Genomic DNA, 25,501 nt, shown 5'->3' on the forward strand with positions numbered 1-25,501 from the left:
TTTGAAACAATTTACATAAATAAATTTAAAAATAAAAAATAAAATATTTCTTTTTGATTAATAAGTTTTTATTTCTTTTATTTTGAGGATGAGAAACTAATGGATAGGTACCAAAGAAAGAAGTAAAAGTTATAGTGTTTTTAAATTGCATATAAACTTTTACTAAAAGAAACATAATCATATGTACCTGGTGGAGTATTTTGATTTCTACCATATCTTTCCATTCCCCTAATACAATATTCAGCTTCATGAGGTGGTAATTCTTTTCTAATTTCATCGGCAGTAATGTATGGACGACCTTGAGCAAGAATTCTAAATGAATCAATACATTGTTCAATTGTATCTGAATCAGCTGTTTCACGAGTCATAAAATCAAGGAAAGCATCAAATGGAATACGTCCCATTCTATTTGGATCAACAAATGATAAGACTCTCTCCATATCATGATCACCATCTTTTCCTGGTCTAATATTATAACCAACAGATATTAAACAACTTTTTAATTGTTCTTCATCTAATCCAACACGATCTTTGTCAAAGTAATTAAAACTACTCCTTATTTCATTTAATTGTTCTTCTTTTATTCCTTTTGAATCTCTTAATAATATTTGATTTTCACATTCATTTATTGTTCTATTTATTGAAGTTAATAAACTTTCCCAACCAACACGTAATGATTCCATTGAATATCGACTATTTTTACAATCAAAAACATAATTTTCTTGCATTTCTTGATGAATTCTTTCTAATTCATCAAGATGCCTTTTGTATGGTTGAATGTCATTTTGAATATGTTTTAATTGATTGATAGCTGTTTCAAGTGATCCTCTACCACCCATACCTATATTTATAACTTTTTCTAATTGATTTTCTAACCATGAACCTAATGTATTAGCTTTATCACCAAATATCTGACGAAGACGATCATTATTTTGTTGTCTTGAATATTCTGTTTCCAATCTTTCATCACGTTTAGGTACTGCTACCTGTACTTCACTCCATTTTTTTGATAATGTTACTGGTGTTATATCTGTATAAGGATTTTTACCTATAGATCTATCCAAACCATAATTATCAATTAATTTTTGAATTTCATGTTCCATATTAATAATATCTTTAAATTCTACATCAGCTGCATTAAGAGTTGATTTGAATTTATTGTGACTATCTAATAATTCATCAACTTCTTTTAATGATCTTACAAGAACAATATCAGCAAGATCTTCTCTTGTTGAATCAAGCCAATTATTAAATGGAGCTGCTCTTTTAGCATAAGATAATTGAAGAGTGTCAATTTTTTCTGTTACTTTTTCAACTTCTTCTAATCTTCTTCTAGCTTCAGATAATTTTCTTAATCTATCCCAATGTTCACATATTTCTTTACATTTATCATTTATTGGTCCAATTTTAGGATATCTTAATGTATTTAATTCTCTAGCAATAGCAGCTATCTGATCAACTCTTTCTTGATGAGTTTCAAAATCACTTTCAAAAGCTTCATGTTTTTTACGGAGAGCTTTTATTTCATAGACACGAGCAGATCTCCAATCATTAGATACAAGATATGCCTCCTTACCATTAGTCCATTCCTCATGCATAAGACATTTTCTTCTAAATTTCTCAGCTAAATGTTCTAATCTTTCAAGTCTCATCATTTCACTTAACAACCATTCTTCAAATCCTTTCTCATTTCTTTCTAAACCATCCCAAGCTAAATTAATATCATTGATAAGATGTCCTTCTGATGGTAAGAAAGCTGGTCTATTAGATAATCTTAATTTTGTTTGAAGAGTATTAAATAATGTTTCTAAATTTCCTTTATCTTCAATTTTTGGTGGTTTCTCAATAAGACGATAATTTCTAAATTCATCCATTCTTCGACGACAATCATCTATTGTCATACCATCTGGTCTGTCAGCTAACCATGGCATCCACCTCTTAATCCATGAAAGAAGATCTGATGCCATTGACTCATAGTCTTCCATCATTTTTTCATTTTCTTGATTTACCTTCAATACACGACATATTCTATTTGCAGCAGTTTCAGACTAAAAAAAAATTATATTAATATAAAATATATTAAAAGTTAAAAAAAAACCTTATGCATTCCTAAGAAACAATGATACAAACTGGACACATAAGTCATAATTAATTTATCATCAGGCTTAACAGAATTGACAATAGCTGAAAAAAAAAACATTTTTGTTAAAAATTATTAGTTTATTTTTTATATATATATGGACAAAAAAATATATATAAAGACAAATTTTTTTTGCTTTAAATATGTTAAATTTATTCTCATGCTTAAATATATAAATAATTTAAAAATATATATATATATAATTCATGCTACATTTACATTAAAATAATAAAAACCCTACATTTGGTACAAACTCAGCATGTTGAGTATTCTTGAAGGCATGATAAAGGCATGAGACATAAGTCATTACTGATTTCTCATCCGGCTTATGATAATAAACCATATCTATTTAATTTATATAAGATAATATAATAATTTTTATTTATTTTTTTTAGAAAACATACCTTCTGGATCAAGCATTTTTGGAATATCAAGATGTTTCTCAGCAATATCAAAAGCTAAATTTAAATTATGAATAGGATCATTCTTACTCAATTTGGAGTAATCTAAAAGTTCTGGTCTATGTCTATGAATAAGTGCACAAAAAGCTAAACCATCCTTCCAACTTGTGTTAAAATTCTGAACATTAACATTATTGTAAGGTGCTGTTTTTCTTTGGCACCAAAGTAAAAGACCATCTCTTGCTGATAATTCACCAACAGAAATATCTTGAATAGCAAAACGAAGAATAATTGTCCAAATAAGACCTAATGTCATTTTAAGATTTCCATCAACAATTTCTTCAGCACCAATAGAAACAAGTTTTACACCTTTAGATTCAATATATTCTAAAGCTTTATTTACATTAGCAATTTTATGAAAACGCATTCTTCCACGATCTGGTCTTGGTAATGGTTCACCAGATATAACTTCAAGAAGAAGCATCAATTTAAGACCATTCTGAAAATCTTCACCTAACTCTTCTATTCCAGTACCAGCTTTTCTTAGATGACTATTACACCATGCTGTGAATGTCTTAAAGTGAAGATATTATAATAATATTAATAAAAAAAAAATAAATTTAATGTTACCTTTCGTTGTTGTTGTTCCCATGCTGGATCAAGTAACTGTTCTCTATCCCATTCTTCTTCTGGTTGAGCATATTCACAACCAGGAGTATAGTATCCTTGTGAATTTGGTGGTGGTGGAGGATGATGATGATGATGTGATGGTGTATTTTGATGATGTTGAGGTATTGCCTGATAATACTCAACCATTATCTTTTATTTATTATTAAAAAAGATATAAGACAAATAGGCTATCTTTTTTTTTGTTTTGTTATGATTTGATTTAATATACCAATATATATATATATATGTATATATAAAAGTGTAATGATAATAAATACAAAATTTGTTGATAGATATTGGTTGTAGAAGTAAAAAAAAGAACGAATAATAGATAGAGAGAGATAGGTGTCAGTTGTTCCCTGTAATTGAAGAAATTAAAATAACAAAGGTAATAGTACTTTGTTTATTTGAAGATATTTTGTTTTTTTTATTGATAATGTTTCAAAAAAAGTATATGATATAATAGCTTATAAAAATAAGGGTTTGTTTTTTTTATACAATAAAATGATAGTATTAATAGGAGAATAGTAAGAGATAAAATTTTAAAATTTGAATTTATTTAAAAAGATTTTTTTTTTTGAATGAAATTTATTTAGTCTCTTATTTTGGGGAAAAGGATACATATATTTTAATTGAATTTATGATAAATATGAATAAAAATTTTAAATATATTTTTAATAAAAAAAAAGAAAGTTATTTAAAAAGTTAAAAGTAAAAAAAAAATTTCATTTTTTTAAGATAGATAGTATTATCGGAGAGATAAAAATACAGTTATGTATGTATTTATTATTATTGTATAAAATTATTGGTAGACATTATTATTAAACAATATGTTAAAACATATTGTAACAACATAAAAAGAATTGATAATAACAAAATTATATATGTTAAGTTAGTAAATGTTAAAAATGTTTAGTAAGAATATATAAAAGAAAGATTTTTGTAATTTTGTAAAAAGCTGATTGATAATTTAAATGTTCTTTAACAATTTCAATACATTGTTTTAAGTATGTACATGTATTATTATATAAACTAAATAATAATAAATATATTTTGAAAATTGATAAAAATTTTTTATGAATTATATATAATAATGGTATAGGAGATGAAACTTTTTGAAAAAGTAAAAGTTTTTAAGAGTACTTTGTTTATGAAGAAGTTTTGTAATAAATATTTGAAGTGTTAAGATAAAAGAATATTTTTGATTTTTATGTTAATTGTTTCAAGTGAAATAATATTTAAGTGGAATGAAAATAAATGATGTAGGTAAAAAATATTATAAATTTTTAATTGTTCAATTTTTTTAAGATTAATAAAATATAACATTTAATTGTAGAAAATATTTTAATAAATATTGTTGTTAAATATATAATTTTAATAATAAGTAGAGTATAAATAAGTAAAATATAATTTAAAATTTAAAAATAATTATCTATTACAAATAGATAGAGGTACATAATTTGGGGAGATTTTGTATAGAAAATAAAATTTTGTATTGATAAAAATTTTTATTTGATCTAGTTTCTTTCTTTTTGATATACTTTTACCTCGGTACAATATTATAGTAATTATAAATAAATAAATATATATATATATATATAATATTTAGTAATCATTTTTTGACAGAAAAAAAAATATAGAAAAAAATAAAGATAGATTATAATAGATAATTAAATTTTAAAAAAAGTAAGATAAAATCAAAAATTTAAAATTATTATTATTTTGTCATATAATTCCTTTAATAATAAATTAATTTTAACCTAAATTAATAATAAAATGAGTTATTAAGATAGTTTATTATTTTTAAATATAATTAATATTATAAATTATATTGAAAAAAAAAAATTAATAAATGATTATAGATTATAATTAGTTACAAAAATATATAAAATTAATATATAGATATATAATAATAATAATTAATAAATTAAATAAGTTAAAAAGAAAGTGAGAATAAAAATTTTTCAAGAGAAAGGTTAAGTAGTATGAAATGTATAAAATTATAATAGTTTTATAGAAATATATATTAAATCAAAATATATTTATATATCTAAACAATACAAAGGTGATATCGTTTTTGTTTATATTGTTAAGATTAATTTTTAATGATTTTACTAAATATATATATATGGATATTATATTAATATGGAAATTAAATTTGTTATAAACAAAGAAAGATATTATATACATATTGTATTATTGAAGTTTAAAGATGTAATTTAAGTATATATAAGAGTAGATTCTTATTTAAAAAAGTTTAAAAACGATTGTTTGAAGAAAGTGTTTAATTATATGTAAATAAGGAAATTTAATAATGATAAATAATATAATAATTTAAATAAAATTTTATTAAATAAAAAATTTGACTAATAAATTTATATTAATAATATTTGTTAAGAGAAAAAAAAAACTGTTTAATGGAAAAAAAATAATATATAAATTATATTTATATTAAAAAAATAAAAAGTAGCATTATTATCAATAACAAATAATTTAATTACCAGTTTTAATAGGTTATATACAAATTAATATTCTTTCTCATGAAAAATATATCAAAAAAATATATATATCAAACAAAAATAACAATAAGACATACAAGATTGTTATTAAAAGGTATATATATAAATTTGTTTTAAATAAAAATGTTTTTAGAAGTCATATTATATATAAGAATAAAAAAAAGATTTTTGAAGCTTGAAATCTGTCATAAGTCAATCAAAAGACATCTCTCCTTCATTGAGAATTGTTTAACATAAACATTGTTATTAATCCCACTATCAATTTTGTGGGGGTTGCCTTCGTATGTGGAGAGATAAGGTAATGAAAAGAGAAAAGTGTTAATGATTATAATAGTTAAAATGAGTTAGAAAATTAAACCCTTCAACTTATTAATATTATATATATATATTTATATATCATTACCTTTATGTAAAGATTTATATATATATTATTAAGTAAAAGATATATAAATAATATTATTAAAGAACAAGCTTTTGATTTTTAAGAAAAATTTTATATATCACCTTAATCTTATTAATATGTATTTTAAAGTTTCTATATTAAAGTAGTTATGTGTGTAAAATTATTTTGAGTGATAAATAACAAAAAAAAAAGGATAGTTAATAAATAAAAGTTGTTTGAGATAGATATTTATTATTTATTAAATGTAATATGACAAAAAAAAATGTTTGTAAATGTCTTTGTAAAATATTGTGTAATATTAAGTAGTTAGGTGGTGAATAAATTGTAAATGATAACTAAAGTTGAAATAATTTCTAATAAGATATTAGAAATAAAAATTTAATATTTTATAAATATATATATTATATTATAAAGAACATATAGATTAGATGAAATATTAATAAATGTGTTAGATAAAAAAGTTAATTTAGTTTAAAGGTAAGTGATAAGTTATATAAAATTAAATATGAAACAATGAATAAAAGATTTTCAAAGTACAAAGATGTATCTTTTCTTTTTTTTTTTTTTAAATTTTTATAATTTTTAAAATATACGTTTATTCAATAAATAGTTGTGTAAACCTGTGGGATGTTGAGGTATGTGTTAAAATATTTTAATAACATACCAATAATAATAAAATGTGAATAATTACTTTAAAGTATATTTGTTTTGAGGTATTTTTTTTAATAATATCATAAATATGTTTTAATACTATCAGTTGAATGATACTAAGAAATAATTTTAAAGTTTTTATATAAAATTTATAAAAGATAAAATATTTAATTTCTTCTTACATTTGTAAAAAAAAAAAGAAAAAATATTTTATAAAGATGACATTTGATAATATTAAATTTATACTCGTTCTATTTTAATTTTTCAAAAAGTCCTTTATTCAATAAAAAAAAAAAGATAAAGGTACACCTAAAGTATGAAATTGTAAAAATAAAGAATAAAGGTATCATTATCAAATATAATAAGAAGAATCATAAATTCTTTTACTATAACATCTTTTTGAAAGGGAGATTTAAAAATAAAAAAAAAGAGAATATTAAGAAATGTACTTTTTCGTGATTTATTAATATAATATTTCATATTTCAAATGTGATTTATAAAATAATCCAATAGCAAATAATATATACTATTAGTTTATTTCAAAAATTATTTATATAATATTTTTAATCATGTCTTATTAAATGGAAAAAAATTTTTTTTATCATTATTTAATATTTTCATTGATATAAAAATATATAAAATAGAAAAGTTTTGTTATCGTCAAAAAATATATGTACAATTGTTAAGAAAATATAATGTTTTTTTTTAATGATAATTATTTAGATTATTGAAATATTTTATTGCTTATTATATAAAAAATTTGATTAATAGCTTTTGGTATAAATTTTTTGATTCATAATGATAGTTCAAAGATTAAATTAGTGTATTTTTTAAGAAAAATGTTAGAGAAATGATTAAATGAGTAGGAAGTTTTTTAATATTGTATATGTATATATAATATTAAATTATAAACTAATAGAAATAATTTTTGTTAAAGATTTATATACAAAGAAATATTTGAAATTTTTTTTAATTTCAATGATATATTTCAGATGAATAATAAAAATGCTTTAGATGTTATAGTTAATTATATTATATAGAAAAATAAATCTTTTGTACTTTTTTTGTGTCATTCATATATTAAAGTACATTAATAACATAAAATATTTTTATATTTAACTATTAAAATTTGTTGATGTTACTTTTATTGATGAAAAAATAGGTACTCGAAACTTTTAGCTTAAGAAATTTAAGAAACTAAAGAATGTAGATTTTGATAAGTTATTTTAAGCAAAGTGTATAATATATAAATATATATGAAATTTTATATAATATCTTAATAATTATGCTTAAAATTAAAATAGTAGAATAATATAAAACAATTAAAATATCTTATTATAATATATATTTATTTTTCTATATTAATTTTGTTTAATTGAATAATTTTGTTCAAAAATAATAATAAACAATTTAAATACATTTAATCATTCAAATAACATAAATTAAGAAAAATAGAAAAAAAAAATCTTAGCCAATAATTTATAATATTAAAAATCTTATATTTTAGTTATCTTTAAAAATTATCTTTTTAAAGAATACCTATTTAAATAGTTATTTAATTATAACTTAAAAAAAGATTTAAGATTTAAAAAAAAATTAGGTTTCTTAATCAAATTAAAGTGTGGCCTATTTAATGATTTTAAAATTATCAATATTAGTTAACTCATTATTATGTAAATAAAAAAAGAAATAAATTTTAATAACTTAAACAACAAAGAAAATTAATTGTCAAACCCGTGAATTGAACTAGCTTAAAGTTCTTCTTTTCCAGCTTCTTCATTTTCAGGAGTAGCACCATCTGATCCAGGAGTACCAGATTGTTGATATATTTTACTAACAATTGGAGTAACTACATCTTCTAAATCTTTTTTAGCTTGTTTCAATTCATCAACAGTAGCTTCTTTGTTATTGTCTAAAAATTCAATAGCTCTATTGACAGCCTCTTCAATAGATGTTTTTTCTTCCTCTGAAAGTTTACCACCAAGTTTAGTATTATCACCAACTTGGTTTTTCAATGAGTAAGCATACCCTTCTAATTCGTTACGAACTTCAACTGATTCTTTTAATTTTTTATCATCTTCTGCAAATTTCTCAGCATCATTAATCATACGTTCAATATCTTCTGGAGAAAGTCTATTTTGATCATTAGTTATAGTAATTTTATTCTTAGATCCTGTTCCTTTATCTTCTGCAGATACATGAAGAATACCATTAACATCAATTTCAAATGTAACTTCAATTTGTGGAACTCCACGAGGAGCTGGAGCAATACCAGTTAAATCAAAATTTCCAAGATTATGGTTATCTTTAACCATTGGACGTTCACCTTCAAAAATACTAATAGTAACAGCTTGTTGATTGTCAGAAGCTGTAGAGAAAATTTGAGATTTTTTAGTTGGAATAACAGTATTTCTTGGAATAATTTTACTCATTACTCCTCCAACAGTTTCAATACCAAGAGTGAGTGGATTAACATCAAGAAGAACAATTCCAGAACTTTTATCTTCACCAGATATAACACCACCTTGTACTGCAGCACCATAAGCAACAGCTTCATCTGGATTGATACCTCTTGATGGTTCTTTTCCATTAAAGAATTCTTTAATAAGTTGTTGAACTTTTGGTATACGAGTTGAACCACCAACAAGAACAATTTCATGAACATCTTCTTTCTTTAAACCAGCATCATCAAGAACTTTTTGAACTGGTTTCATTGTAGCACGGAAAAGATCCATATTTAGTTCTTCAAATTTTGAACGAGTAAGAGTTTCAGAGAAATCAGCTCCATCAAAAAGAGATTCAACTTCGACAGTAACTTGATGAGTATTAGAAAGAGTTCTTTTAGCTTTTTCAACTTCTCTACGAAGCTTTTGAACAGCTCTATTATCAGTTCTAATATCTTTTCCAGTTTTCTTTTTGTTTAATTTAATTAAATATTCCATAACTCTTTGATCAAAGTCTTCTCCACCTAAATGTGTATCTCCATTAGTTGCTAATACTTCAAAAACTCCATTATCAATAGTAAGAAGTGAGACATCAAAAGTACCACCACCAAGATCGAATACAAGAATGTTTTTTTCACCTTCTTTTTTATCTAATCCATATGCAATTGCAGCAGCAGTTGGTTCATTAATAATTCTAACAACATTTAATCCAGCAATTGTTCCAGCATCTTTTGTAGCTTGTCTTTGAGCATCATTAAAATAAGCTGGTACAGTAATAACAGCATGTTTAATTTCTTTTCCAAGATATGTTTCAGCAATATTTTTCATTTTTGTTAATACCATAGCAGAAATTTCTTCAGGTGTAAATGTTTTCTTTCCATCTTTAGCTGTAACAACAACATTTGGTTTATTATTTTTATCTATAACTTTGAATGGCCACAATTTCATGTCAGCTTGAACAGATTTATCAGTATAATCTCTTCCAATTAAACGTTTAGCATCAAAAATAGTATTAGCTGGATTTGAAGTAAGTTGATTTTTAGCAGCATCTCCAATAAGACGTTCACCACTATCTTGAGTAAAAGCAACATATGATGGTGTGATACGATTACCTTGATCATTAGCAATAATTTCAACACGTCCATTTTTAAAAACACCAACACAAGAGTAAGTAGTACCTAAGTCGATACCAATAATAGTTCCATATTTTTTTTCATCTGCTTCCTCTTCACAAAAAATAAATCCTATAGTTAATAAACAAAGTAATCCACCAATAAAAGAAGACTTAAACTTCATTGTTATCCCTAAATAAAATAAAAATATCAGTAAACTAAAATTTTTTAATATAAACAAGAAAACAATTCACTAAAAAATATGATTATTATAATATAAGTCCAATCTTTTATATCATTCTAAATAATATTGCATATGTGTCACTTGAAAAAACTAAATAATGCCACGTCATGATTATTTATGTTAACTCAATTTAAATTAAAAGATATAACAAAGCTTCAATATGTATCTATTTTTTTACAATTATTTCATACATTAAAATACAATTTTCTTTTAAAAAAATATTTTAATTGACGTAATAATATTAATTTTAATGAGAAAAATAAGTACTTTTTAAATAAAAAAAAAGAATAAATTAGAAAATTAAAAATGCACTTAACAAAAATAATTAAGATTTATATAATCAATTTTAAATTTATATATGTTATAAAACTTTATAAAAAAAATCTTAAAAATTTTTTTTTTATTTAGAAATTTAATTATAAATCTATTAACAAGTTATTTTTTTTAATAGACAAAGTATATTTTAATCCACAAGTTTATAAAGAGTATATTAAATATTTTTTTATGAGCATAGAACATACCGCCCAACTCATTATTTGATTATATTTCAATAATATTTCTTTTTCAAATATTTATTTTATATTTATTTAAAAAAATCAATCTTTGAAATTAACTTGAATTTAAAGTCTATTTAAAAATTTATATTATATTACATAAATTTGTTAAAAAAAATTATTAAAAAATAATTCTAATAAATTTTTTTAACCTATCATATACTTTTAACAAAATAAAAGAAAAATACATATAATAAAAATAATAAAACTTTATTTGATATATTTTAACAAAGTTTTAATTAACAGAATTAAAAATATAATAAAAATTATATATTATATTTTTAACACATATAAATACCACCATTATTGTATGCACTATGAATATTACTAGAAATGGTATTAGCTAAATTATTAAGATCACCAAAATTAGTTGGAGTATAAGTACAATCAGACATTGATTTTAATGTATTATAGTTAGATTGTTGTCCACCATAACTAATAGAAATAAATTGGAAATATTTGGATGTTCTTACATTAGCAGCTGCTGTAACAGCATCTTGATTTGGTGTTGAAGATGTTGTTATATAAAATATCAAATGTGGTATTTGTGAATTTGAATATCCTGTAGAAAGGAAATTTTGATTTGTTCCTTCATTTATAATAGCTGCTAATCCATTTTGTCCCGCTGATTGTGGACCATCTACTGGATGGAAAAGATTAATTATTGTTGTATCTAACATAGTAATTGAAGTAAATGTATTAAATGTTGGTAATGTTAACCAAATATTATTATTACCAGGAGATCCTGATAAAGCAACATTTATGTAATTTGGATTTATTGAAAACTTAATTAATGTACTAGCTACAAAAGTTGATATAACGGAATCAAATGATGAACTTGGTAATGCTGTTGATGTATCAATAATAAAAAATATATTAGCTTTATCATTTTTAAAGTTTGTTGATGGAATTGGTGTAGATTGAGGTGAATTATTTTTAGTTGTTAATTGTGGAGATTTTGATGATGATTGTGATGGTGGTAGTGTTTGTATAGATTTTGGAGTTGTTCCTCCAGAAGGAATTGATTGTGTTGGACCTGGTGGTTCAATTGTTGGTATACCATTTTGAAGACATACTGTATATCCTTCTCTTACTAATGGGAATCCAAACATATCAACACCAAAATATTTAATAATCATTTCACCTTCTGTACATTTAAATGGATCAGAATATAAGTTATGTGTACAATGTTCTCTTAAATAGAATTTTAAATATTGGAATTCACCAGTATATGTATTATAAATTTCAGCATATGTAATTTTAGCAAATTCACCTACAACTTTTCCAACAATCATATTATAAGTACCAGTTGGTGTTGAAGTAGTATTGTCAAGATGTCTTCCAATATTATTATCCATTGATGGTGTTGGTACATAACCTAAATATAATTCTGAAGCACCTGAACTTCTTACTTGTACATAACATGAACCACTACCTTGGAATGAAAGTGTATAAATACCAAGTTCTTGAACATTTGGATATTGATAAAGATAAAGTCTTGGATTTGGTATAGATGATGAATCTTTATATGCAGTAACAAGTTTTTCAATACTTCCTGATGGAGAAATAATTGAAACTGATGGATAATTTGAATACATTGTTACAAAGATATCTGTTGTAAATGAATCAACTAAAAGATAATGAACATTTGATGAGTTACATGATGTACTCATAACACTTGGATTAGTAAGAACATTTCCTTTATAAAGAGATGGAATATAAGAAGCTAAAAAGTTTCCAAGAGTACCAGCTGATGTTGCAATTAAATTACCACTTGAAATGAGGGCATATGCTTGAATTCTAACTGCAAGTGGGTCACTGTAACTTATATTACATCCAGAATCTGATGTAATTGCATGATAATATAATTGTGGTTGATGTTGTGATAGAAGTGTAGCAAATTGAGATTCATTAATAATATCTGATGGAAGTGATCTAGCTACTGTATAAACAATTGACTGTGCAGCATTAACTTGTTGAAGACCTTTAATCATAGCATTAAATAATGGTAAACTACATGATGTTGTAAGATCATTTGGTGTTACAGTTATAAGATATGTTTGGAAATCATGAACATTATTAAAAACTTGTACAGTTGGCTTATTTGTAGAATCAGCTAAAACAATAACATAATTACTAAACCATGAAGAATTAACAGATTTAAGAATTGATGAAAGATTAGCTTGTAATTGTTTAATAGATTTAATATTGAAATTTGTATTTTCTAAAACTAAAACAAATGATTTTCCATTGGAAGATATTGAATCTGGAGATTTTGTAATACAATTATCATATTCACAAGCTGAACCACTGAAACCAACTGGACATTTACATGTTTTTTTATCATAAGAAAGTGTTCCATTATTAACACAAATTGGTTCATCACAATATTTTCCTCTCCAATATTCATTACATACACATTTTCCATCATAAATAATACCTCCATGATTACAACTTTCAATGGCATTAACACAATGAGCAGATTTCATTCTTTGGAATGTATAACCAAATTCATCAATACCAGTTGTAAGAGCAGTAAAAGCATTATTAGCTGATTTTGAATTTGGACATACAAATGGTTGTGAAGACCATTGATATGTACATTCAAAACGTTGTTGGAAGGTAGCAGCAGAATACATAACACCATTGTATAAATCATACAATTGAGTATTATATAAGAATGTTTCTCTTAAGAAATCAGCCATACCACGAAGATGTACCATCATCATATTTTGTGATGTTCCAGAAAGTGGATTTGGTTCTGGATAGTCATCATGAAGATATTGTGAATAACCAACAAACATTTGAATTTTAGATTGTGATCTAATTTGAATTGTTGTTTTTCCTTTATTTTTAATATTAACAATCCATTTACCTGGTACAAGAGCTCTTTCTTCATTTGGTTTTGGATCATATCCATCAACATATTTATGTGCTTGGCAAATAAAAGTTTTTAAGGTAGAACAATCATCAAGATTCCATGTACCAGACATGTAAACACATCTTTTATTTCGATCACTAAGACTAATATTTTTAGCCCAATTTGTATAATCAGTACTATCTAGTGTCTGTGGTTCCATTACACCACGATCCCATGCATATGTTCCAACATATGCACGATCATTAAGACCTATCCAAATTTGATTATTACCATTAATATGATTTAAATATTCTGTTTTTATTGGGAACATATCATCAACAATGAAACCACCCTGTTTTTGACAATAACTTTGAGCATCAGTCCAACTTAATTTTGTATCAACTCTTAAAATACAATATTGTGAACCAAGTTCATCATATCCTATTGGACAAGCTCTTCTTAATTCAGTAATTTCCCAACCAGTTACAGTGTCTTCAACAAGTTTAGTTAAATTTGATATTTGTGTTGTATTAGGCATTGTTACTGTAGTTTGAATACCATTAGGAGTACCTTTAACATAAATTTGAGCATTTTGTGTATGAGCATCAAGTGGGAAATAAACACTACATCCATTTGTACAATCATTCATTGTTTTTTGGTAAATAACACCAGAACTATAGAATGTTGGAATAATTTTTATAATATTTTGGAAATCAACAGATGAAATATCATAAAGCATACCTTCAGTAATTTCACAAACTTCTTTAGTAATTAAGAAAGTATTTGAGTTTCCATTACATGAATATGTATTTAATGTATTTGATGAAATAAAAGCATTTAACATAATTTGTTTACTTTGTAATCTTTCAGAAGCCATAGAAGGTGGTAAATATGATTCTTCATTAGAAGGAGTAGATTGGAAATTCCAAATATATCCATAATTGTCAGAAATCATTGCAGCCATAGATAATGCTTCCCAAAATTGAACTGGATCACATGATTTAGGTGCTGAAAAAGAAATATTTTGTGCCATATTAAATCCTCTAGAAATTCCTTCAAGAGAATCTCTTTGTCCAATTCCAAGAACTTGATATCCAGTACTATCATAACCAATTACTGTAAATGTTTTTATCCAATCTCTTCCAGATGATACAATATCTCTAAGAATTGTAGTCATATAAACATTAATTCTTTTTAATACATCATAATTATTATTTGAAATATCAAGAAGGAATACCATTGATTTATCTTTATCATTAAAATCATTTTCTTCATTAGAATTTATACAAGTAGTATATTCACAAAATTGTCCTGAAAATCCAGCTATACATTCACAGAAATCTCTTTTTGGTGTACCACCATTGAAACAATTTATCTTTTCACAATAATTTCCAGTATATTGTGGTTGACAAACACAAGTTCCATTTACCATAAAACCTCCATTTTGACATGTACCTGGTGGTAATTGTGTTGGATGGAATGAAGCACAATACATAGCTCCAGATCTTTGAATCATAAAATCATTGTCATCACGCATAAAGACAGTAAAGTATAAAGTTTCATCAGGATGATAACAAGTAAATGGTGGGAAATAAATTTCAAATTTACAATCATCTCTCCATAAACCATTACCAGCATAACTAAGAATTTTTCCTTCTTTGTGTTTTTCATAAATGACTATTTCAGCAGAAAGACGATGTCTCTCAGCAGTTTTAGCTCCATCAACATGAAGAACAAGAGAATTAGATAAACCAACAATTGGTTGTCTAATTGGTGCATCATTTGTCAATTCATTGGTAAAACCCCAGTAAAGTGCTCTAGATGGTATTTTATGATGGAATTCAGGTCCAATTCCAGAATAAACACGTACTGAACATGGTTTACCAAAAGCACTACTAAGAATATTAAATTGCCATTGACCACTTTCAAGACCATAAAAACTCCACATTGTTGTTGAATTAATAAAAGTTGTTATTGATGGTGTAACTGCAATACCTTCTGGATTTGTTAATGTTAATAATAAATCATCACCAGTTGCTACAATAACAATTTTTTGAAATGATGTATCAATAGCAATTGTATTATATTTATACAAATAATCACATTCCATTGGATCATCTTGATACATAAGATCACCACGATAATAAATGTTAAACATATGTTGATAAATGAAATCTCCAATACTACCATATTGATTTGAACCAACAAAGAAAATATTTCCAGAGAAACGTTCTGTTATTTTAACAAGTGCATTCCATTCTTGACTCATATAATCATATTTTTGACAACCACTATCTGGACTTGGTTCAAGTTGGAAAATATAAATTGGAGCTAGGTAAAATGAATTAAGCATAAGAACATCATCAGCATATTCTCTGTCAGATGGTAAAGCATCTGTAAATACATAAACAGGTGAACGATTACCAATGACAAAACTATTAAAAGCTTGTGTTAAAGCAGAAAATGTTGTATCAAAACAACCACCTGAATTATCATTACTAGAAGTTAAAGCAAGATTAAGAAGTGCAGCTTGCATATCTTCAATTGATGAATAATATTGATTATCAAAAGTTGTTCCATTATTATTAAATATAACAAGACCAAAGTTTTGGAACCATATAAGATCATCAGAAAAATCTACAACTAATTGTCTTAATTGTGAATTAATTTGTTTAACAACAGATGAAAGAGATGATCTGGCACGAATAATAAAAATTGGTGTTGGATGATCTTTTGGAAAATTAAAACCAGTATCATCTTTACAACGAACATCTTGACATTGATTACCAGTATATCCTTCCATACACATACAATTTCCATCTACTGTTGGTACACCAGAATTTAAACATATTGGTGTTGAACAATCTGGACCAGTAAATAATCCATTACAGTAACATGATAATGTAGTTCCAGTATTTATAAGTGTACCATTATTTTGACATGCTGTTACTGGTACTGGTGGAGCTTTTGTTGTAGTAACAGGAGGATTAGGATTAATTTCACATTTAAATGTAACAACTCTTGTAAAAGAAAATCCATAGAAATCATAACCAGAAACTTTAGCATAATAATATCCTGTATCTGTACACCAAAGACCATTAAAATAATATTCATAGGCACAACCATAACGAAGATTCATTAATTGTGGTCTTGTCATTATATTATATTGTTGATAAAGTGTTATTGCTTTAACAGAACCTGGAGAAATAAGACCATGTGGATGAGCAACAACAAGATTTAATGAATTTTTATAAACTTTTTGTTCTGGGAAATCATTTCTTTCAGGTGTTTGATCATTTGCTGTATATGGAAGAAAACCAACATGTATATCCATTTCTGATACTCCAGAAACATGAACATAACAACCATCTGATGGTAAATCTGATAATGGAACTAATTGATATGTTCCAGCTAATTGATAATCAAAAGAAAAAATTGATCTTGATGGATCTGTTGTATCAACATTATTTGGAACAATTTGTGTACCATTTGAATCATATAAAAATACAATTGGATGTTGACTACCTGGTGTTTGTATTTCAACATTAAATTCAAACATATGATAATCTATATATATTGGCATTGAAACATTACATGTTTTATAGTATGCAAAATCAATCATAACATTTTCTACTTGATGACTAAAATCAGGATTTCCATGTTTTTCACAAATTGGAAATTCACAATTTTGTCCTATAATAATAATGTTTATAAATAATACTAAATATATAACAAACCTGTATATCCAGGAGTAGTACAACCATTAGTATAAAATGATTTAGCATGAGAAGTATCATCTTTAGATGTATTAGAAAAAGGGAAAGTTTTAATCATATCATGATTATATATAATATCTTTATCCATACTCCATGTATGGTGAAATTTTTTTAAATTAGCAACATCTTCAGAATCAGTAGAGTAGATTTTTGGAAATTTAGCATAACAAAAATTAGTTGTTACTAGTAACACCAATAATGTCGAGAGTAACACTCTCATTTTTAACATTAAGATATTAATGATCTTTTTTTGGAAATTGAATATATTTTATATGAAATTTTTAATTTATTATCATTGTTCTAATTAACCACTATATAATTTAATCTATTTTGTTGTAGATAAAATTTTAAATTATATTATTTAAAATTATGATTTATTATAGAAAACATTATTTTACGCAATGTTATAAAGAGAAAAATTTACTTTACTTTTGAGGGCTTTTTTTTATCAGTAATTTGTGTAATTAAATAAAAAGATTATTTTAATAAAATAAAATTATAATTATTGATAAAGTATTATATCATTGAAAAATTTAATGATAATACAATTACAAAAATGTTTAATATTTTATGATATTTGATAAAGCAATAATACTTTTTAGCAATATAAAATTATAAAATATTATTTTATTTTATATAGTAAAATAAATTATTAAAATAATAAATTTTTTACATTCTATAATAATATAAAATATAAATATATTATATTTAATATTATAAAAAATATAAGTGATAAATATAATAGACATTAAATATAAAGCTTTGATAAAGCTAAGGATTTTTAATTATTTAATATATATAAAAAAAAACCTTATCATCCTTATTATTACATCACTAAATTTATTTAAAAAATAAAATAAAATTATTTATTACCTATAAAAATACATAAATACTTGTCTTATCAAACAAATCTTAATATAGTCATAGCAGATATATCTAAAATCATTAAACTTTTATTAGAAGATAAAAAGTTCATTAAATAAAAAGTATATAAAAATTATAAAAATGTTCCATTGAAACATTTTTATGTCATTTGTTTTTAAAATAATACTTTTTTAAATAATGATTTTATTTAAAAAGTATACTTTTCTTTTTTTATTTATTGCTTCATTACTGTTCCCAGTTAACTCTATTAATAATGCTGAAAATGAAGATTTAAAATTAATTAAAAAACGTAAATATTAATTTTACATTAAAAAAAAATTAAAAAACAAATATTTTGTTTTAGTTGAAAAAACATGGGACTTAAAAAAAGATGTTACTATCAATGAAGATCTCTTAAAACCCATGCAAAAGAAGTATGATAACATTAGTTTTGCAAGTAGTGGTTATGGTTGTCAATTACCCGGATATACAGGACAATATTGTGAATTCCCAATTTGTGAATCATCGAATCATGAACATTTTGATAAGGAAGCTGTAAGTGTATTAGTTGATTTTATACACCAACGTTCTTGTAATAAAAATGCACCATTATATGTAGATGTTTCAATGTTCTCATTTACAATTGAAATTCATTCTCCATCATCTTCTCAACCTGATATTAATGTATATGATCAAAATGGTACAATTGTCTCACCGTTTAATATTGATAAAACAGATCCAACAAAGACAATTATCTTATATCAACCACAAAAACCAGGAATATATCAAATTACTCCTAAAACAAATACTCCAGAAAAAGGATGTTTTATTTATGTTTCTGCTATAGCACATTCACATGTTGATATTGGTTTTGTACCAGCTTCAGAAAATGATATATTACCACCAGAAAGAAATGATTTTCCTATGTCAAATCCATATTATAATCAACTTAATACAATTGTAGCTCATTCTATAAATGTTAGACAACCTGGACATATATCAACTTTTTTAATTTATAAAGATTATAATATTATTTCAAAACCACAAAGAGTTAATATACGTTATGGTTGTGAATTTGACTATTATTATAATAGTTTTTTTTGTTATAATCAAGATTATTATTTTGTAAAAATTGAAGGTTATGATTATTTTGGTAATTCATTTTCTCGTATAAAAGCATTTTCATGTCTTATCAATCCAAATCCACAAATACCACCTACAACACCAAAACCATTAAATCCACAATCATGTAAAAATAATGGTACACTTGTTATAAATAAAGATAATACCACATATTGTTATTGTAAAAATCTTTTTACTTCATATGATTGTTCAACCAGAATATGTCTCAATGATGGTAAATCATTAGATGATGGAACTTGTCTATGTGGTGATGGTTATAGTGGAGATCATTGTCAAGATATCAAATGTACAATAGATTCTGGATATTTACCACCACAAAATATAAATAAACCTATTTTTATTATTAGAAGTAGACAATCAATGAATGTTTATATTAATCAATTAATTCCACAAATAAGACAAATAGCTAAAGATTTACAAAATATTCAAGATGAATGGTTTAAAAATTTTGGTTTAATTACATTTAATAATAATGGTACAGTCTTTGAACAAAATTCATTTTATTCAGTTGAAAATTTTATTGCATATCTTCGTAATTTAGGAAGTAGTACTGATACAAGTGGAAGTTGTAGTGATAATATTTTTTCATCAATAACAGCAGCAATTGAAAAATTTCAACCAGGTAGTCGATCACCAATATATGTATTAACTGATGCTTTACCAAATGATTTAAACTATTTTGATAATGTTAATCAACTAAATTCTTACTACTTATCACCAATATATTTCTTTATTTTTGAACAATTAAATTGTAATCCATCTGATATTTATTCACAAGAATATAGAAAAATGGAAAAATTATCTGAAATATTTTCTGGTACAGTTTTTCCTATTTATTCAAATGAAACAAATCAATTTGGAAATCTTTTTTATAATGTTATGTCTAGTACATATTTTAAAAGTGAATTAATGTATGGAAATGATGTTGATACTTGTTCTGATATAAAAGTTTTTAACACATTAGCCATTGATTCACAATTTGATAAACTTGCTATCATAACAACTGGAAATAATTTAAAATTACAATTAGTAACACCTGAAGGTGATCCTGTAGATGCTACCCTTCTATATACCTCATCATCTATTTCTATATGGAATTATACTGGTCTCCATTCTGGACAATGGCAATTTTCTATCATTCCTTCAGACACTATAACATCATGTTCTATAAGAGTTTATGCTGTTATATCTCCAGATGGACAATTATATGCTCCACATTATAAACTTAATTGGGGATTTACTTCAGAACTTAATATGGATAAACCTATAATACAACCATTAGTTGGAATGAGTAATTCTCTTGTAGCACATCTTGATAATTATCAACTTATAGATCCATCAAAAATAAATGCTGAAGTTGTTATTTATTCAAAAAACAGTAATGGAAAAAATATGATTTTTGCTTCAAATGGTATTTGGAGGGATGGTTGTAATTTTCAAATATATTTTGCACCATTTCATTGTTATACACCTGATGAAACCCTTTATTTTACCTTATTTGTTAAAGATATTAATGATTTTCATATTCAAAGAGCTGGTTCAATGTATTGTGCCTCTTTTCATCCAACACAAAAACCACCATCTTCATGTCAAAATGGAGGTTTTATGTTAAATGGTACATGTATATGTCCACCATCTTATACTGGAAATAATTGTGAAATTCCTGTATGTCAAAATGGTGGAACACCATCATTCAAAGGATGTTCCTGTCCACCATTAGTTGAGGGAAAATTCTGTGAAATTCTTACATGTCCATCAAAATCAGTATTTCCAAAACCATTTTCAAATAATCAATCTATAACATTTCTTCTTGATATTACTTATACAAATAGTTTATTATTAAGACAACTTGCAATATATAGTGATGTAATGTTAAGAGATATTCTTTCACATGATAGTAAACATATTGATATTATTTATGTATATGGTTTTAATGAAACAAGTATGGCAATTCCAATTGGTATTACAGATGTTAATAATCTTGAAATGGTAAATAATTTTTTTAATGAAGCATATACTAAATCAATGGCAGCATCTAAAAAATGTGTAAAAGTAGAAACATGGCAAGCTATTAATTTAGCAAGAATGATGAGTGATCAAAATTCACAAGTTTTTGTTTTTCAATCATCTATTCCAAATGAGGATGATAGTACATTATCAATTTTATATACAAAAATACAGGATGAATTTATACAAAAAGGATTAACATTAACATTATATGTTGGTGCATTAGGGAAATCTAAGTATTATTGTAATGGTGATTCAAATTCATTTAATAATCTTAAATCATTAGCTGAAAAATCATATCAAGGAGATTTTCTTGAAATAACATATTCTGGATATATGAATATACCAAAAATTGTTCCATCATTTGTTAGTAGTAGTATTATTTATAAAAAAACATATGATGATTGTAAAAGAAATTGTTCATTATATTTCTCAATTGACAGTCATACACAAAATATTCAACTTAAAATAAAAGGAAATGTTGGAAGAAATCTTGTAACGCTTAAAATGCCAAATCAATCAATTGATAACAATTTTTATGGTTTAATTGAAGATAATTCTACTGGTCTTTCAATTTTTGAATCTAGAAGAGAATGTGACGAAGGTTGGGAATCACTTGGACCACAATATTGTATGAGATATATTGCAGAACCAGCATCATGGATTGATTCTCATAATTATTGTGTAAATAACAAAGCATTTTTGGTTGATGATATGTATCCATCTAAAGATAGTTATTTAACATCATATCAAAATGAATATAATATTTCTAGTGTATGGATTGGACTTACATCATTAAAAAATTATTCTTCAGGAAAATGGTCCTGGAATAGAGATCCACTTACAAGTGTACCATTAACTTCAACACATTATACAAATTGGAATCGAAATGCTGTTTTGAATGATAATACTAAACAATGTGCTTATAAAGGAATAGATTGGAATACTGATAGTTGTTCATCCTTAAGGCCATTTATATGCCAAAAACATAAATATCAGGATAGTTTTGATCCATCAATTTCTGAAACAGAAAATTTACCACCAGGAAAATGGAGTGTAAGTGTTACATCAACTGGTTTAACAAATATTGAAATTCGTGTACAATCTAAAATTAGAATTCACAATGGATTTTTAACTAATGTTCATGGAGATAGTGTTAAAGCATATGGAGACTTTTATTCTAAGAATCAACGATTAGCTGCACATATTACTCTTATTAATCATAATATTTTTGATACATATATTGTTAATACAAGAATGTTTTTATATAATAATGTTATGATTCAAGCTGCTAATTATCAACCAAGAGAATCATGTACTTATCAATATATTTCAGAAATTATTAGTTGTGGAGATCCACAACAATCATATGAATCTTTTTATGCTATAACAACTGGAGTTGATGAATTTGGATATACAATTCAAAGATATACAACACATACATGTGTTAAAAAAGTAAAGAGATGTTCTCATGGTGTTTCATATAATGGTGAATGTTATTGTAATGATGATTGGACTGGTGAATTATGTAATGTACCTATTTGTCAAAATAATGGTACATATAATAATAATACTAATACTTGTACATGTCAACAAGGATATTCTGGAGAAACATGTAATAAACCTATATGTTTAAATCCTTCATTAAATAAAATTAATAGAAATGGAAAAATATTTGTTTTAGTTATTGAAAATACTAGTGCTAATTTAGTTGCAATAAATTCATTGAGAAAAAATATTTCAAATATTCTTAAAAATGTTGATAGTCAATGGATAACAGAATATATTTATGTTCTTTTTGATTCTACTTCATCAAATCCTATTACACAAAGATTTTATAATATTGATGATTATGTATCAAGTATTCAAAGAATAGTACCACAAGATAGTACAACTTCATGTAATTTACCTGTATATAATGCTCTTATAACAGCTATACAACAACTTGATCAACAACAATCTGTTGTTTATACTATAACAAGATCATTACCATCTGATTTAAATAATGAATATGAATTTGAAAAAACTCTTATAAAATATGGTCCACAATTATTTTATCATACAATTTCAAATTCTTCTGGATGTATTACAGATATTACTAATGATATTCTTTTACGTATTCAAAAATATGCCATTGGAAGTGGTGGTAATATTTTAACAACATCAGAAAATGATCTTGGATCAGCATTTTCTGTTATTTATCCATCTTTATATCAAGGAACTACTCTTAGTAATCCAGCATTATATAATACTTCATGTCAAGATGGTATTGAAATATATTTAAATGTTGATAGAAATATAAGTGATATATATTTTTATATTTATGGTGTTTATCCTACAGTATCAGTAGTATCATCTTCAAATGAAAGTCTAAGTGTAACAACAGCTTTTTCTGGTCAATTAGATATATCACCAGGATTATATATATATAAAATTCCATATGTAGACACTTTTGGAATATATACAATTAAAATAAATGGTAATGGTGCTTGTTATGGTCAAATTCGAGCTGTTGGTAGTTCAGAATTATATTATGGTTTTGTACCATCTAATATACATTTTCTAGATATTGGAAAACATCTTGATAATGCAACTACAGTTCCTTTAAATGATTATAATCAAATTGTCGGTAGTATTGTTGGTGATCAAGCATCATTGACATATGTTAGATTAATAAATACTGAAACCAATGAATATCAATATTTGAAATTTTATAGAAGAGATAATTGTACGTATAATTATTATAGTGATCCATTTAAATGTGATAAAGGATTAATAGTTCTTACTTTTTATGCTCGAGATAACTCTGGATTTAACATAATTAGAGAAAGTATAACAATGTGTGTAAACATTGTTGCTCCACCAACATTTATTCCATCCACATCTTCTCCTAAAATTAATGGATCTACAAAAGTATCAGTAATTACTAAATCCACAACAACAACACCATCTCCATCAGTATTTGATGCTAAAGCAAATATATACTTGATAACCGATGTTTCATCAAATGTGCCGGCTAATGTGTATGCTAACACATTGACAAACTTTTTAATTCAACTTTTTAATTATTTTAAAATATTTCCTCAAAATGTTAATGTAGCATTTTCACCTTCACCAGGAGATGCAAATTTGTGGCTTAGCTTACCAACATTTAATACATATAAAGGAATTAACATGCTTAAAATTTCTATTAATGCTTCATACTACCCTGTTAATGAATCACAAACACCAGGCCAAAATCAGCTTACTGATGTTATTGGGATGGCTCTTAATTATAATTTCCTTAACACAGGTTATAATAGTGCTTACAAACCACATATAATTTTCTATGTTACAACAACATCATCTCCAAATTCTGCTACAATTGCTAAAGCACAAGAAATAAGGGAATCTGGTAAATTTAAAATAATAACAATTGCCTATAAACCGTTAACTAACATAGGTGGTTTACAAAAAATGGGTGATTGCTTTTACAAAGCAACTGATGAAATAGATTTATCAGCACTTTCCACAGCATTAGCTATTAAAATAAATCGTGCCAGTGCTGCTGGTAATGAATATCAATGTTAAATTTTTTATTAGTAGAAATAATACAAAATTTAATTTTTTTTTCACATCAAAATAAAAGATTTTTCTAATGCAAACCAAAATTTATATTATATTACAAATTTAAACTTTTTTTTTAATGAAGAGACATGATAATTATTATTTTTA

At 24.7% G+C, this 25,501-nt stretch overlaps 4 protein-coding genes across 4 annotated transcripts; 1 reads left to right on the forward strand and 3 right to left on the reverse strand.

Annotated features, from left to right (window-relative positions):
* Positions 1 to 140: 140 nt before the first annotated feature.
* SRAE_1000022200 (Alpha actinin) lies at positions 141 to 3,357 on the reverse strand (the record flags this gene model as incomplete). Its single annotated transcript, XM_024647028.1, has 4 exons — positions 141 to 2,048; positions 2,382 to 2,485; positions 2,545 to 3,115; positions 3,172 to 3,357. 4 exons carry the CDS (start codon positions 3,355 to 3,357, stop codon positions 141 to 143), a joined length of 2,769 nt encoding a protein of 922 aa, XP_024501148.1.
* Positions 3,358 to 8,534: 5,177 nt separating this feature from the next.
* On the reverse strand, positions 8,535 to 10,523 carry SRAE_1000022300 (Heat shock cognate 71 kDa protein; the record flags this gene model as incomplete). The annotated part of the gene is made up of 1 exon (XM_024647031.1): positions 8,535 to 10,523. The coding sequence occupies one exon, from the start codon at positions 10,521 to 10,523 to the stop codon at positions 8,535 to 8,537; it is 1,989 nt and encodes a 662-aa protein (XP_024501149.1).
* An 895-nt stretch (positions 10,524 to 11,418) lies between these two features.
* SRAE_1000022400 (Epidermal growth factor-like domain and C-type lectin domain and von Willebrand factor, type A domain and MD domain and C-type lectin-like domain and C-type lectin fold domain-containing protein) lies at positions 11,419 to 17,993 on the reverse strand (the record flags this gene model as incomplete). Its single annotated transcript, XM_024647032.1, has 2 exons — positions 11,419 to 17,690; positions 17,735 to 17,993. The coding sequence occupies 2 exons, from the start codon at positions 17,991 to 17,993 to the stop codon at positions 11,419 to 11,421; spliced, it is 6,531 nt and encodes a 2,176-aa protein (XP_024501150.1).
* An 842-nt stretch (positions 17,994 to 18,835) lies between these two features.
* SRAE_1000022500 (Epidermal growth factor-like domain and C-type lectin domain and von Willebrand factor, type A domain and MD domain and C-type lectin-like domain and C-type lectin fold domain-containing protein) lies at positions 18,836 to 25,357 on the forward strand (the record flags this gene model as incomplete). The annotated part of the gene is made up of 2 exons (XM_024647033.1): positions 18,836 to 18,947; positions 19,002 to 25,357. The coding sequence occupies 2 exons, from the start codon at positions 18,836 to 18,838 to the stop codon at positions 25,355 to 25,357; spliced, it is 6,468 nt and encodes a 2,155-aa protein (XP_024501151.1).
* Positions 25,358 to 25,501: the final 144 nt, after the last annotated feature.

This window comes from Strongyloides ratti (genome assembly GCF_001040885.1).
Source record: "Strongyloides ratti genome assembly S_ratti_ED321, chromosome : 1".
In the NCBI taxonomy this organism is placed as follows: domain Eukaryota; kingdom Metazoa; phylum Nematoda; class Chromadorea; order Rhabditida; family Strongyloididae; genus Strongyloides; species Strongyloides ratti.